The sequence below is a fragment of the Crocuta crocuta genome, unplaced genomic scaffold (genome assembly GCF_008692635.1).
Source record: "Crocuta crocuta isolate KB4526 unplaced genomic scaffold, BGI_CrCroc_1.0 scaffold92, whole genome shotgun sequence".
In the NCBI taxonomy this organism is placed as follows: domain Eukaryota; kingdom Metazoa; phylum Chordata; class Mammalia; order Carnivora; family Hyaenidae; genus Crocuta; species Crocuta crocuta.
Window position 1 is genome coordinate 3,032,581 of NW_027528804.1, and position 14,348 is coordinate 3,046,928.

Consider the following 14,348-nt stretch of genomic DNA (forward strand, 5'->3'; position numbering starts at 1 on the left):
CGCTATATGTGTGTGTGCTGCCATCTAGTGGAGGTCATCTAGAACTGTTAACTCCAAGGAAGGAGAAGGCGAAAAATGGAAAAGCCCATTACAGTTTAGGATGAGGAAATCATTTGCTTTACTTTAACTTATCTTTGTTGTCTGTTCTGGCCTATTCTGTGCTGTTCTAGGATATTCAAATTTTAATGTGTCAGAAATTTCATGTGGAAGAGGAGGGGAATAAAATAAAAGGACCCTAGATTATTTAAGATAGTGGATGGAGGCTTCCTTCCAGGCCCTTCACCAAGATTGTTTTGAGGGAAATAAAAATTCTCTCATGTTTAAGGTATAGTTATGGTTGTTTTGTCACAGTTTACTCTATAACACTAGTACATATTTAATGGCAGAGTGCAGGCCTCCTGACTACCCTGAGGGGGCAGGGTCCAGGCAGCACTCTGAGCTTCACAGTGTGGAGGAGGTGTGGAGGCTTGAAAGGGAAGGACATGTTGGGTAAGAGCAAAAAATCAAGTTTGGCTGAAGAGAACAGAGATAGTAGAGATTGAAAAGAAAGGACGAGGTCATGTGTGCTAGACTTAGTCACTCATACTTTGGCAGGTGTGTAATTGAGCAGAATGATTGTGTAGGTTATTTTGTGCATGTACTGTTTAGGTTGGTTTACTCCACATCCACCCACCTCACTTTCCTCTGCCTTTTATAAAGGTTGGAAAACAAAACTCTCAAACTCATAACTCTTTTTGCTGCTAGAACTGGCCAAGGAAACACAAGCTGAGGAGGACTTCCTTCTTGGATAGAAAGGCAAGGCCACTCTGAAATGTTTTCCATTTCTGCCCTTTCCCTGCTTTTTCCTGGAACATGAATATGCCTTGGGACATGGCAGCCGTCTTGTGACTCGGTACAAGGTCAGAGATACACATTAAGGACAGAGCCCGAGCCCGGTGAGGGAAGGAACCTGATGCCTTGGAGACAGCCTCAGTGCCAAGCCCAAGCCTAACTCTGCTCTCCTCATGTGAGGAAAAGTTAACTTCTTTAGACTATGTTTTTCTCCAGGTTTTTTCTTTGGAGCCATGAGTATTCATAAAAGTCACGACAGTTAAGAACAAAGACTGTGGAGTCAGAAAGATGAAGGTAAGTCCCACATCTTTTTACTAGCTGCGTTAGTAACAACTCTCCAAACTCCAGTTTTCTCATCTGTTAATGAAGGTAACCATGGCACCCACCTCAGGCATGTGAAGAGCAAAGACTAGACATGTACAGCTACCAGCACATTTGTTACATTTATACTTAATAAACGTTAATGATTATTAAAATTCAATTAGATGGCAAAAATTGATTTTAAAAATCCTGATTTAATTGCTGCATATATCTACATATAGTTTTTTTTGTAATTGTCCCTCATTGTCCATGGTAGCTTCTAATGGAGTCTAATGATCTCTAATCATGCCCAGCTGTGCTCCTTGCTTTACTGTCTTTCCTTTAACTTTTGAGGATTTTAAAATAGATTTTATATGAAAATTCTCTAATCAAGTCCAACTCTTAACATTCTTTCTGGGGGCAACTTTCTTCAGACTCCCTTTGTCCCCAGATTTTCAACAAGGCCTTCTATGTGACAGCCTAAGTAACACGGTGTTGCAAAAATTTGCTTACCCATCTATATTTTCCATGGACTAAATTTCTTCAAGACCACAGGCCGTATCTTTTTCACCCTTATATGCAATCAGCACATATTATGAGTTATTTGTTTTCCAACTAAATAAACATGCATTTCACTAAGACAGTACCTTTTGGTGCCCAGACCAGTGATTGGCACACAGTAAACGGCTGTTAAGTATTTGCCGAGTATGAATAGCAGGCTCTCAGTTCTCCTGAATATAATTCTGTCAGGCTCTCAAGTGGTTTCCTATGAACAATAATCTATTTGTCTTCAGTCTTGACTTTATTTTCAGACCATTTTAGTGTTTTCTGCCTGTATTACTGCTTTTTAACATTCTTGCATGTTTCATTGTTGACTTTTGTCATCATCCCTTCAGTCATTCATCATGACACTGAAACCCAAATCATAAGAGTTTAGCAACATTCTGAGGGAGATGACAACAACATGGAGGAAAAGGAAGTCCCACCTTTGTCCCCTCCCCCCCACCCCGAGACACTGAATTAAAACAGTATATGAACCAAAATACCTTTATGAGAACTTAAGCCAGTTAAGAAGTTGCAGTACCCTGGGTAAGGGGGAAGCTGAGAACAGGTGTATTGAAATGGGCAAGAAGGACCATTTCACCTTACCTGTGACTCCATCCACCCCATCCCTTGCCCAACCTAGCACAGTTCAGCCTCTGGCTCCTATGTTCCCCAGGGGAATAGGGGAAAAGAGAAGAGTGGAAAATTCATCCAAAATTCTATTTGGCAGCTCCAAGGACTGGTTTCTGTGTTGTCTGACTTGGGAGTGCTGATGGGACGGGCATAGTTGGCACTAGAGGCCTGTGGTGCCCCAGAAGGAGGCCGAAATGGTTCAGCACACTTGGGAGAGGAGGAAGAGGAGAGCATTTGCTTGGTGTTCTTTTTGAGGAGGGCTGTCCAAGACTGATATTTGTCCAGCCTACCTGGGGTGCTAATGGGGGGCTGATATGCTTTGGATATCATTAGCTTTGGGGGTTCATGAGAACAAAGAAGAGCTAGTGGCTTCTTATTGCATTAAAGAACATGCTGTGTCTCAGACACCAGAGGGAGCAAGAGACCCAGCTCATAGAAAAGAAATTGGCAAACCTCTCTAATTGGCAAAGTATCCACACGGCCCAGATAAGTCACATCCCCCTTAAAAGCTTTCAGAGACCCCTAGCATCTCTGACCAGGTTGATTGGTGGATGTGTTCCCCTGTATGAAGCAATCTGTAGATAGAAGAGGTGGCTTGCTTTTTCAAATGCATAAAACTCAGCCAAAAAAATCAGAAACTGTGCGCACATGCGCGCACACACACATAAACACACACACACACACACACACACACACACACACACACACACACACAGAAACATGACCCAATGGAACAAAATACATCTCCAGAAACCAGTTCCAAAGAAAAAGTCATCTATGAATTACCAAAGAATTCAAAATAATAGATTCTCAATTATCTATAAGAGCATGCAGATAAGGAACTAAATGAAACTAGGAAGACAATGCATGAACAAAATGACAATAACAAAGAAATAGAAACTATAAAAAAGAACCATACAGAAATCCTGGGTCTGAAGAATAATACAATGACTGAATTAAAAAATTTACTAGAGACGTTCAATAGCAGACTTGATCCAGTAGCAGAAAGAATCAAAGAAAAGGAATAAAGAAATGTGAAGAAAGCCTAAGGTACTTATGGGACATCAGCAAGAGGACCAATATATGCATTATGGGACTTCAAGATGGGAGAGAGGGTCAAAAAATTTATTTGAAGAAATAATGACCCCAAACCTCCCAAATCTGAGAAAAGAAATGGTCATTCAAATTCTAGAGTTAAGCAATGTTTTACTAGACTGGATACCTGATGACTGATTACTTTTAATGGCCTTAGTCTTATTATCTACTACCTTGAGTTACTGTTATTCAGTGGAGGAGCAGACATTGTCAAATCTGTAACTCTGCTATTGTGTCTTACTTGGGGAAAATTGGAAAGGAAAACAACTCCGAAGGGACTGGCTTAGGGGAGACAGTTATTGGAAGGGACACCTTCCCCTAGCCCTAGTGAATGCCTATGATAGTATATTAAAGGAAAATATCCATCCATGGATTGTAAAATGATGACTATGATGTAATTCACAACCTCTTCCTTTGAATGAATCTTATCAGACCCAAGAATGCATTGAAATCACTAACTGTTCTAAACCTTATGCAACTTACTGTTTTATGTGTTTTTTTAAAGTCATATGATATAAAAGTTATAACAGATGCTCTCTAAAACCATAGTTCTTAACCTCCTACAGGGCGACAGATCCCTTTAAAAATATGATAAAAATTTTGACAATAAACTATTAAAAAAAACAAAAACAAAAACAAAAAAATAAAAATATGATAAAAATATGCACCCGAGTATCTTAGAAAAATAAATTTACATACAAGTTACCATGAAATTTCAGAGGTTTTACAGACTGCATGAAGCCCATCCACAGATGCCTTAATGTATCTGTGGGGACTCTGGGTTTCTAAGATTTTCTACTTTCATAGAAACTCAGGTGCTGTTTCCTCATGTCTGAAATAAAAGGGTAGGATAAGTGGTATTAAGTTCTTGCAGCTGGGAGTAAAATGCAGTGGAGTTCACACAGTCTCATAACAAACCAACCAATCTAGAGTGCTTGTACACGGAGTGGGTGAGTACAGAAAAGCAGAGAGAATTTTTGTATTTATTATAGCAAAACAAAGATCAGACTAGAAAATGAAGAGGTCACAGCACTTTGCTGTCCCTTAGCAACTTAAATCCAGGAAGCATGTATATATTCTCATAGCAAAATTCTGAAAGTTAACAAATGAGTACAGCCAAAAACATCCTGAATACCCCACCAAGAAACCATCAATATTACATAAACTTGTGATCCAGAACCACTAGTTAAACATTTATTCAATGCTTAAGGCGCTTAAAACGTAGTTCATAATTTTGTTACTTAAATGACACTTTAGTTCTGTATTATGCCTTAGAATTATCTAAGTCATGGGTATAACATTACATTAATAAAGATGAATACATTTTGTGTATGCATGGAAAGACTGGAGATTTCCTTCAATAATTTTATTCTTTACAAAATATATAAATAAATAAAACAATTCAATTTCGAAAGTATTACCACATTCAAGAAGAAGGTCTTGCTATCAGTCATTCTAAATTATTGGAATGCATGAAGCTCCTGTTCGTTCATCTTCCAATTCGAGTGGCAAAGTGAAAACTGAACTGAAATGAAGTTGGACTGGGAGAACACTGCCGGGATAGGCACAGAAAGTAAAAGCGCAGTCATTTCTCAACAGGGAACGCTGGGCCCCCAGGAAAGTGACAGGAGAGAAGCCTACTGGGTCTTGCACTCGGGCATATCTCTTCTTGAGGAGCTGTGCCAAAGACTTGGCTGAGCACCCGTGCTCTCTGCTCCAGCCATTTGTTCTTCTGAGAAAAAACAAAAAGAAAAAAACCCGAAAGTAACCATATTTTATTAAAACACACACACACACACACACACACACACACACACACACACACACTTCTAATAGAACTGGAAATGTAAACAACATTAGGACAGCAGAGATATGAAGAATGAAAAACGACAATATGGTCATTAGCCTCATGTTTGGTCACTAAAAAGTGATAGTTCTTTCACTTTATCAGAGTTGGAGAAGTTTGTTCCCCATTTTCTCATAAAATCAATTGTTAGGAAGAACATTTTGTACATAAAAGCAAGAAGTAATAAAGTCTCAACTGAAATCCATCACTCTGAGATTCAAAGTGAATCAAACAGATTGAGTCTGGTTTTCTTTTGCCTAAATGTTAGGGGGAAAAAATGCTATTCTAAACAAATAGTATTTATTTTGGAGAATATTTAGCCATCTTTGGAAAACTTTCTTTGAGCCTTTTAAAAGCATTTCAGCTGCATTTATTTGTTTGTAAACAGTATTAATTTTCAAATGGTTATATTCATAAAAGTAAATCTTGCATACCTGGTCTTTGCAATCATCTCAAGTTGTTGAGAAAATTTAAATTATCTTTTATAATTCAAAATAAAAACATTAAAATTTCTTCAGAATGGTATTTTACTAATTCAGGCTGGGACCATGTCCTTTAAGTCTGAATGGGTTGGTTTTTGATTCATATATTCTTCCAGCCTATTCTTTTTTTAAAGTTCATTTATTTGAGAGAGGGAGAGAGCATGAGAGTGGCAGAGAGAGAGGGAGAGGGAATCCCAAGCAGGGTCCCACTGTCAGTGCAGAGCCCTGGTGAGGCTCGATTTCACGAACCATGAGAATAATGACCTGAGCCACAATCAAGAGTTGGACACTTAACTGACTCAGCCACTGAGCCACCCAGGTGTCCCTTCAGGCTACTCTTTATTTTACTTAAAAAGTACCAGAGTGACTTGTATATTGATAAAAACACTTAAGCATTTCTACTTGTGGTTAAATTAATTCATACCATGCATGTGCCTCTGGCATTATCAGATAAAATCGAGGTGATTAAAAGTTTCTTGGTTTTTCAGAAGACTCTTCTCAAATAGTATGTGTGCATATACATCAAAAGTTCCATGTAGGTGCTAGCTAATGGCAGGTCCTTAAATGTTTGTAAAATACTATTCCATAAAATGGAATAGTTCAAAAATTTTTTCAAATTGTTTGGTGCCTTCCTATATCCCAAAGAGCACTTTCAGACTGCTGGCTTGATCTAATTTTGGTGAGAAGTTGATGAGAATGGACAGATTTCTTCTAAAGTCACACGATAGAGCTCTCACAAATCCTGGCAACCTTCGCTTGGGGCCAAAAATGATTTGGCAACTGCTCTTCTTAGTGTACAATTTTGTTGGTGTAGTACAAGGGCTCTGGCCACACACACGATCAATGCTGTGTGGCGAGAAGGACAGGAAACGCAGTGTTACAGACTTCCTCCTGCAATGCTCCACACCTCTGTGTCTGGCACCCCTTCCTCCATTCAGTCAGGTGCCCAGCACTGCTTTCACTCCCAGATCTCTCCTGTCCGCCCACTTCTCTCCAGCTCTATTGTACCTGCTCAGGTCCATGCTAGTGTGACCTCTTGCTTAGACAACTGTCATAAACTCTTGCTCCTATTATTTGTTGGTTACTATATAACTAAGGTGATGTGTTCAAAATTTATAACTCATTATGATCCCCCACCATTATGTGGTTTAAAATCTTTCAAAGGCTTCCTCTATACAATCTACAAATTCCCACACACCAGGCTCTTCTCTTTGTCTTCGGTGACTCCAACCACAGCAGCTTGTGCTAACTGTGCTCTGGCCATACCATCTTTCTTCCAATGCTTCCCCTGGTTATGGCTCCTCCTACCTTGGGCTGTCACTGTTTTATCTGCCAGAATACTTTTCCCTCCCTTCTTTGTTGAGCTAATTTATGTTAACCTCTTAGATCTCAGTTTCCTTCTTCAAGGCAGACTTCCTTAATACTCTTGAAATAAAGACCCATAATATGCCTCGCAGCCTTTTGTGCTCTAGAATTTTACCCGTCTATTTTTGACTACCTGATTACGGTATCTCCTGTTGGACTGTAAGTTCCAGTAGAGTAAGGGACCATGTCTGGTTTTGCTCATCAACGTATCTGACACAAAGTTGGAGATCAAAATTTTTTGCTGACTGATTGAATTAATAAGTAAATGAAATAAGTCTATGATCTGGCTTGTGGAAAACAAATATAATGCTATTGGAAATACTGGCCCACTGAATTGGTAAGAGGGCTTCTTCAGTAAAAGTTTTGTTTACAGGGTAGTGTCTTCATGTGCTTAAGAGAGTTGCTTATTTCTCTCAGGGAAAAGCTGAAGGTGTAAGAGGCAGAATAAAAGACTAAGCTTGGGGTTAAAAAATAATGCATGTTAGTACCATGCTTTGGAGAAACTTTTTCACCCTAGAAATGCCAAATAAAGTCTGTGCACCATAGTTTGCTCAACTACATCGTGTCTAAACTTGCCCTTTGGGGCCACAAATTAAGGGTAAGTTCTGACAGATATGCTCTGATTTCTAAGGAACCAGTATATTTACCTACCTGGGCAAAGGCCTAAACCCGAGTTATCAAAATAGCGAACTGGTTGAGGTGTAGGTAAAGACTTTGATCGGCTATCAAAAAATGAAGACTTTGGTGATTCCCTTGGCACAGGATCTTGTAAATTCCGTTCCTTGCATTGAGAAGGCGTATGTGGCCTCTTTTTAGAAGCTGTTCTAGTCATTTTAGGAGACTGTGGAGAATTCTCACAAGTAACTTCTTTGTGAGCCTCTCTTTTAAGGATTCTCTCCTTCCATGTTTTGACCTCATTGGAAAGATGATGATTATTGCTTGAATGTCGGAGAAAGAAAAAAAGAAAGAGAGACTGTAAGTCTGCTGAATTCCTGAAATTTATTCATACTTACATTAAAAAAATTCTTAAACTCTGGTAAAATATATATAACATATAATTTACCATTTTGTCTTTTTTTTTTAATCTTAAATTTTAGTTCCAGTATAGGTAACATACTGTGCTATATTAGTTCCAGGTGTACAAAATAGTGATCTGACACTTCCGTACGACTCCCGGTGCTCTTCACAAGTGTGCTCTTAAGTCCCTGTCTCCTATTTCACCCATTCTCCTGCCCTTCCCTCTGGTAGCCATCAGTTTGTTCTCTTTGGCTAGAGTCAGCTTCTTGGTTTGTCTCTCTCTCTCTCTCTCTCTCTAACCCCCTTTGTTTGTTCGTTATAATTTACCATTTTATCACACTTATATTTTAAATTCCACACTTATATTAAAAATTATATTTTTAATGCTTCCTGCTTGGATTATTTCATAGTTCAGAAAATGAAATGAGGTCATATTAATTGAACAACTGTAACTATGGAGTCCTGAAGAGAAAGCTTAGAGTATGACATCGGGTTTTCAAATCAATCAGTGAGATCATCCAGAGTGGTTTACCTATTGATACCTTGCAGCAATAACTTGACAAATTAGTCTTCTGGATAGACAAACCTTTAGTGTACCTTTGTTACTTTAAAAGAAATATTACACCATGCTTCTGGATTAGTTATAGTATTCCTTGTTGCAGGAAATGCCACCAGCATTTATCCAGAGAGAAGCCTGGGGACCAATCCCAGAGGCCCTGCTCTCCTTTATCTGGTCATCTAGATCTATGGACACAACCTCACACTTAATCTCTCAAATTTATCACCTTATATTTATCCCAATTGGCACCATTCTAGTCCATGCCAAAATTATCTTTTGCCTGGACTATAGCAAATAATTCCTAAATTGGGTTTCCCTATTTGGTCTAGAGCCAGAGATGCTGTCTGATCGCATCAGGCCCTGGCTTAAAATCCTCACTGGAGGTAACTTTCTCATTATATTGCAGATTATCACCCAAGCCTCCTCAGAGTGACCCAAAAAGGCCTATGTGACCTAGACCAGTGACCTCTGGCATCTCTTCTTGCACCTTACTCTGTTTCATTCCCTACACCCCGACTGCACTGGGTGTCTTTCAGTTCCAACAGGTTACTCTTTCTGACTGAAAGCCCGTGCACATGCTGCCCCTGCCCAGAAGCTTACCTGTCTCTCCTTTCATCTGGCCTAACGTCTACCCTTTTCCATAACTGCTCTTCTATCAGTTTCTTCATCATTACCCCTCTCCACACTTAGGTAATGTCCTACTTGTGTTTTTTTGTTGCTGTTTAATAGTAGTCATTGCAAAAAATTCATTGCTTGTATAGTTATTTATTTAATGCCTATTTTTCTTCTATTATATCATTAGTGAAGTGAGTGGCACACGATTCTAATCTCTTATAGAAGGCAAATAATTAAATTTGTTAGAACTGTTTATGAAGTAAAAGTAAATACAATAATAGACTTAAGGAGTTCTCCTTTGACTTGGGTATACTGACTTGTGGTGTATTTGAGCTGCCCCTCAAAGATCTCTGTTTACTTTCTGCTTCTGGACTTCATTAAAAATAGGTCAATTGATAGATAACAAGCATCTGGAATGGTGCTACCATAGTCTTATTCCTCTTAAAAGGCATATATTACAAAAATGCTGATTCCAAGGGGCACATATACTCCAATGTTTAGTAGCACTGTCAGCAATAGCCAAATTATGGAAAGAGCCCAAATGCCCATCAACTGGTGAATGGATAAAGATGTGGTGTATATATATATATATATATATATATATATATATACCCAGTGAAATATTGCTTGGTGATCAAAAAGAATGAAATCTTGCCATTTGCAACAACGTGTATGGAACTAGAGTGTATTATACTAAGCGAAATAAGTCAGTCAGAGAAGGATAAATATCATATGATTTCACTCATGGAATTGAAGAAACACAACAGAAAAACATAGGGGAAGGGAAGGAAGAATAAGATAAAAACAGAGTGGAGGCAAACCATAAGAGACTCTTTAATACAGAGAACAAACTGAGGCTTTCTGGCAGGATGTTGGGTGGGGGGAAGGGCTAAAGGGGTGAGGGACAGTAAGGACGGCACTTGTAGGGATGAGCACTGGGTGATGGATATAAGTGATGAATCACTAAATTCTACTCCTGAAATCATTATTACACTATATGGTAGCTAACTTGGATTTAAATTAAATTAAAAAAAAAAAGACATTTATTACATATACTCTAAAAATGACTTTCCCCATCTGTGTGAAGGGTTGCCAATTGCAAAAAATATATATGCATGTGTGTATACCACGCTCCCCTCATGTAATACCCAGAAGCATAATTTCGGTATCATGTAAGCAGATCTTACCTTAATAGTTCATTCTTTTGCTTTATTAGCTGTTCATTTTGTTGCTTTAACTTAGAGATTTCTTTTTCTAGCCGTATATATTCACTTTTTAAAATAAGAGCTTTTGTGCTCTGTATGATGCCACTGCCCCCTCCACAGGTTAAGGGTTTATTTGAAGGCTGAGAATCCGTACATTCTGATACAACTGTGAGGGAGGCAGATACACAAATAGGTGATAATTTTACTTCTCCCCAAAGTTCAAAATAAAGGGAATGTCACAGAGCAATAAGTCACTGTAAAATCCAGACCATCTCGATCATCATCTCCTTAGAAGCCACCTTGCCTTCCTCCTTCTACCTTACCTCCCGTGCCTACCCGCTCAACACTTCTAATCATCTCCAGATTCCTCCTGCATCTCTCCAACCCACCAAGTCTACTCCCACCACCGTGCTCACTGGAATCCTGCACAATGATGGCAAGGGTAGCAGTCTCCCCAGGGAGTGCGGTCCTTCACTCTCTCTCCTTTAGATCAGTGGAAATACCCAGCGGGCTTCTTACAGCACAGAATGTGTGTGTGCGTGGGGTCCACCGCCAGTTACTCAGCTCACTGTAAGTTCTCGACACGTACTTGTTAACTGAATACACCTCAGAATGATACGAAAGCATATATTATTAAGTATTCTACACTATGTGCGTGAAAGTGATGTAAGGAGTTGATTTTGTAAACTTCAGGTAAAACTGCATAAAAATGCGAGGTGCTTATATTGTACAGTAATCCACTGCGTAACTGACAATTTATAAAAGCAGGTAAGATGTGTATGGAGATGATACTCAATGTCCATTTTCTTTTGAATTACTCTGGATTCAGATACAATGTGTACTGAAAGTCACAAATCAAATGCAATTATCCTAATCCTTTTGTAACAACAAAGCATACTCATTTCTACTTTTTTAACCCTTATAATTTTCCAGGTAAGGGCGCAATTATCCTGCAATAGCCACTAGAGTAGTTCAGTCTACATATGTACTAGACAACATCTTTAACATTATTTCACTTTTTAAAACATTTTTTTAATGACTAGATAAAAATACACACAAGTATTACCTTATATTTGCTTGACATTTACAATTTTCAGTGTGCTTTACAATTTTCAGTGTGCTTTCACATACAACTTTCAGTTTGATCCTTACAATAAGTGTGTGTGTGTGTGTGTGTGTGTGTGTGTGTATAAGCTGGAAGGTGAAGTATTATTGTCCCCATGATTTCACAGGGCCATGAAGTGCGGGTGACCTGCCCCGACTTAGTTCAGTGTTTACTACACAAAACTGTCCCAAGTACTGTTCAGCATCCTCTCTTTTCAAATGAAACACATGAGATAAAAATATGGAGAAAGGTATAGGTTGAGGAAATCGTATGAAAAATTTGATCATTAGATAAACTGTGTCTAAAATTAATTTCAAAGAGCTGACACAATTTCAGAGTTTGCAAATAAGCATCATCTCTGTATTTTCAGTACTAAGAACAAATAGGAAATTATTTCTTTAACACTACTATTCTTTCTAATAATGATTGCATTTTTACTGTGCATATGGTTAAAATCTATTAAGATGTGAATGTCTTCACTACTATGTACAGATCTGATGATGCAAAGGTGAAATTCAAAAATTTTTAAGAATCTATAATGGACAAACAGTTGAAATTATAGGAAACTAAGGAGATGTCACAGGATAAATATGATCCCAGTAAGTTCATTTCAAAAACAGTTCTTTCTAAATTAATGATTAACATGTTTATTCTTGACTGTCACATATATAATAGTATGCAGAATGTCAAAGTGTATTGAGAAGTAAGATGGAAAGTTCTGGAAATACCAGCATTTTCTACTTACTTGAGGTATCTTGTGCTTGTTGATTTCTTCTAAGATTTTCTCTCAATACCCTTATAACTTCTTTTTGATATTCTACAGTGGCTTTTGTAGAAGTAATTCTAAAAAGAATAATGGAAATATGTAAAAGCCTAGCAACTAATTTCTAATGGAAGAATAAACAGAACTGCTGTCAAGAACTTTCTAATAAGATATATCATACTGACATAAAACCCATAAGTAATAGCAGATACCCGCCTGGTATCAAGTGTTTTATAGGCATAACGCCATCAAATTGGAAGCAGTCTCTTTGGTTGCAGGGGTAATCTTTTAAAATAATTCTTTTTAAATTTCTGGAAGCCCAGTAGCTATTAATTGGACACAACAATTATCAGAGCATGAAAGAGGAAAAAAACTTCTACTTATTTCTACATTGTCAGGGAAGCATACCCTGGCTGCAGCTCCCAGCCAATGTGACAGTCAAAGGTCAAATTCTGCTCAGTAGAAAGTGGTATTTGATGAAATGTTGGCTTAAGCATTAATCAGCAGTGATAAATCATGAGACTTTCTGCCTTTAGAGACTCTGAAAGTTATCTGCTGATCTTATTTTATGAGTAAAATTGCTTTTTTATAATGAAGAACTTGATAGATATGTTTTGCTAAAACCAATAGTCTTATCAATGGAAGGCTAGTTAGGAGGCAGAAAGCTTCAGAGTGCTACTTTTTGGGCAAATTCGGTATCCTTGCTAAATATCTATAGGAAGAACAAAAAGCATTAGGAGCCAGAAGGAATCTTAAGAAATCCTCTAATACAAACTTATTCTTTTACTGATTATGAATATAAAGCCCAGAGAGATTGAACAGCCAATGTAAAGTGATATAATAATGTGGCAATATCATATTTCTAATTCACTATCTCTGACTCTGTTTAATGTTCTTTCATTATGACATATCATAAAGCATTTTAGGTATGCCATTATGTACAGTAGTATACATAAATAAATAGAGGTTATGCTTTTAGATACTAGGTACCATAATTTAAAAGGAAATACAACCTTTACACAAATACAACAGGACTAAGAGAACCAACAGAAACCTTAGTCAAACTGCTAGACACACATACACACATATAGGTTCTTAATATTCATTTTCAAGCATAAAAAGGCCATTTTTAAGCTGTTCATATACAACTAAGCAAGAAGCATCAAAAGCCATATTGTGTTAGTAATTGACCAGATCTATGCATATTTTAAAAAACTTTGGATACGTAATGAGAATTTAACAAGTTTAAAATCTGTGGATGTGGATATTTATTTTAAAAAGGACTAACAATATTTCCATATATTTAAAAAAGTTAACCAACACAAACAAATTTATATACTTTAGAAGGGAAACTTAAGCTATTAAAGCCATGTTCAATTAAGGTAAAGACATACTCTTTTTCAAACTCTTTGGCAGTTTTCATCTTCTCTAGGTCTGTTTTCACCAGCTTTGTTTTGAGATCTTCAATTTCTTCTTTGTACGGCTTAGCTCCTAAAGCAACTTTGTCCTAAATTTTTAGAGAAAAGAAAAATAAAATAATTTCAGAGCAGTTTTAAAGAGTTGTTATAACTACCTTGATTTGGTAGGAACATTTTAAAACAGCAAACTTCAAATATATGAAAAGCAGAAAAAGGCACAAAATTTAATCCTAAAATGAACAAGTAGATATTTGATGTGAATGAAGTATATTTGAAACTACTGGAAGCTAATATGTAATTACGAACATATGACTTCCATTTCTTAAAACAAATTTTTTTTCCAATTAAAAATGATATACTTCAACAATGCAACAAATGTTGAGAATAATGGACAGGGGAGACAGGGAGGGCAAATCAGGAAAATGAAACGAAAAGATGCCAGAATGGCAATACAAACATCAAACTAGAACTGAACCAAAGCACAAAGTAGAATAAAGTGTTGGGACATTGTGTACTCAAGTATGGTTCAATCCAGTGCTATAAATATGTCTACTTCCCATTCACAGAAAAA

General features: G+C 37.5%; 1 protein-coding gene across 1 annotated transcript in view; it reads right to left on the reverse strand.

Moving 5' to 3' along the window:
- Positions 1-4,357: 4,357 nt before the first annotated feature.
- Positions 4,358-14,348, reverse strand: part of CENPE (centromere protein E) — an 82,125-nt gene continuing 72,134 nt past the window's right edge. Inside the window, exons 47-51 of the mRNA XM_077755719.1 lie at positions 13,754-13,866; positions 12,342-12,439; positions 10,474-10,657; positions 7,747-8,033; positions 4,358-5,134 (exon numbers count right to left, since the gene is read on the reverse strand). Coding sequence (XP_077611845.1) covers positions 5,040-5,134; positions 7,747-8,033; positions 10,474-10,657; positions 12,342-12,439; positions 13,754-13,866 — 777 coding nt within the window. The 3' untranslated portion in view covers positions 4,358-5,039. The remainder of the gene's footprint in view (positions 5,135-7,746; positions 8,034-10,473; positions 10,658-12,341; positions 12,440-13,753; positions 13,867-14,348) is intronic.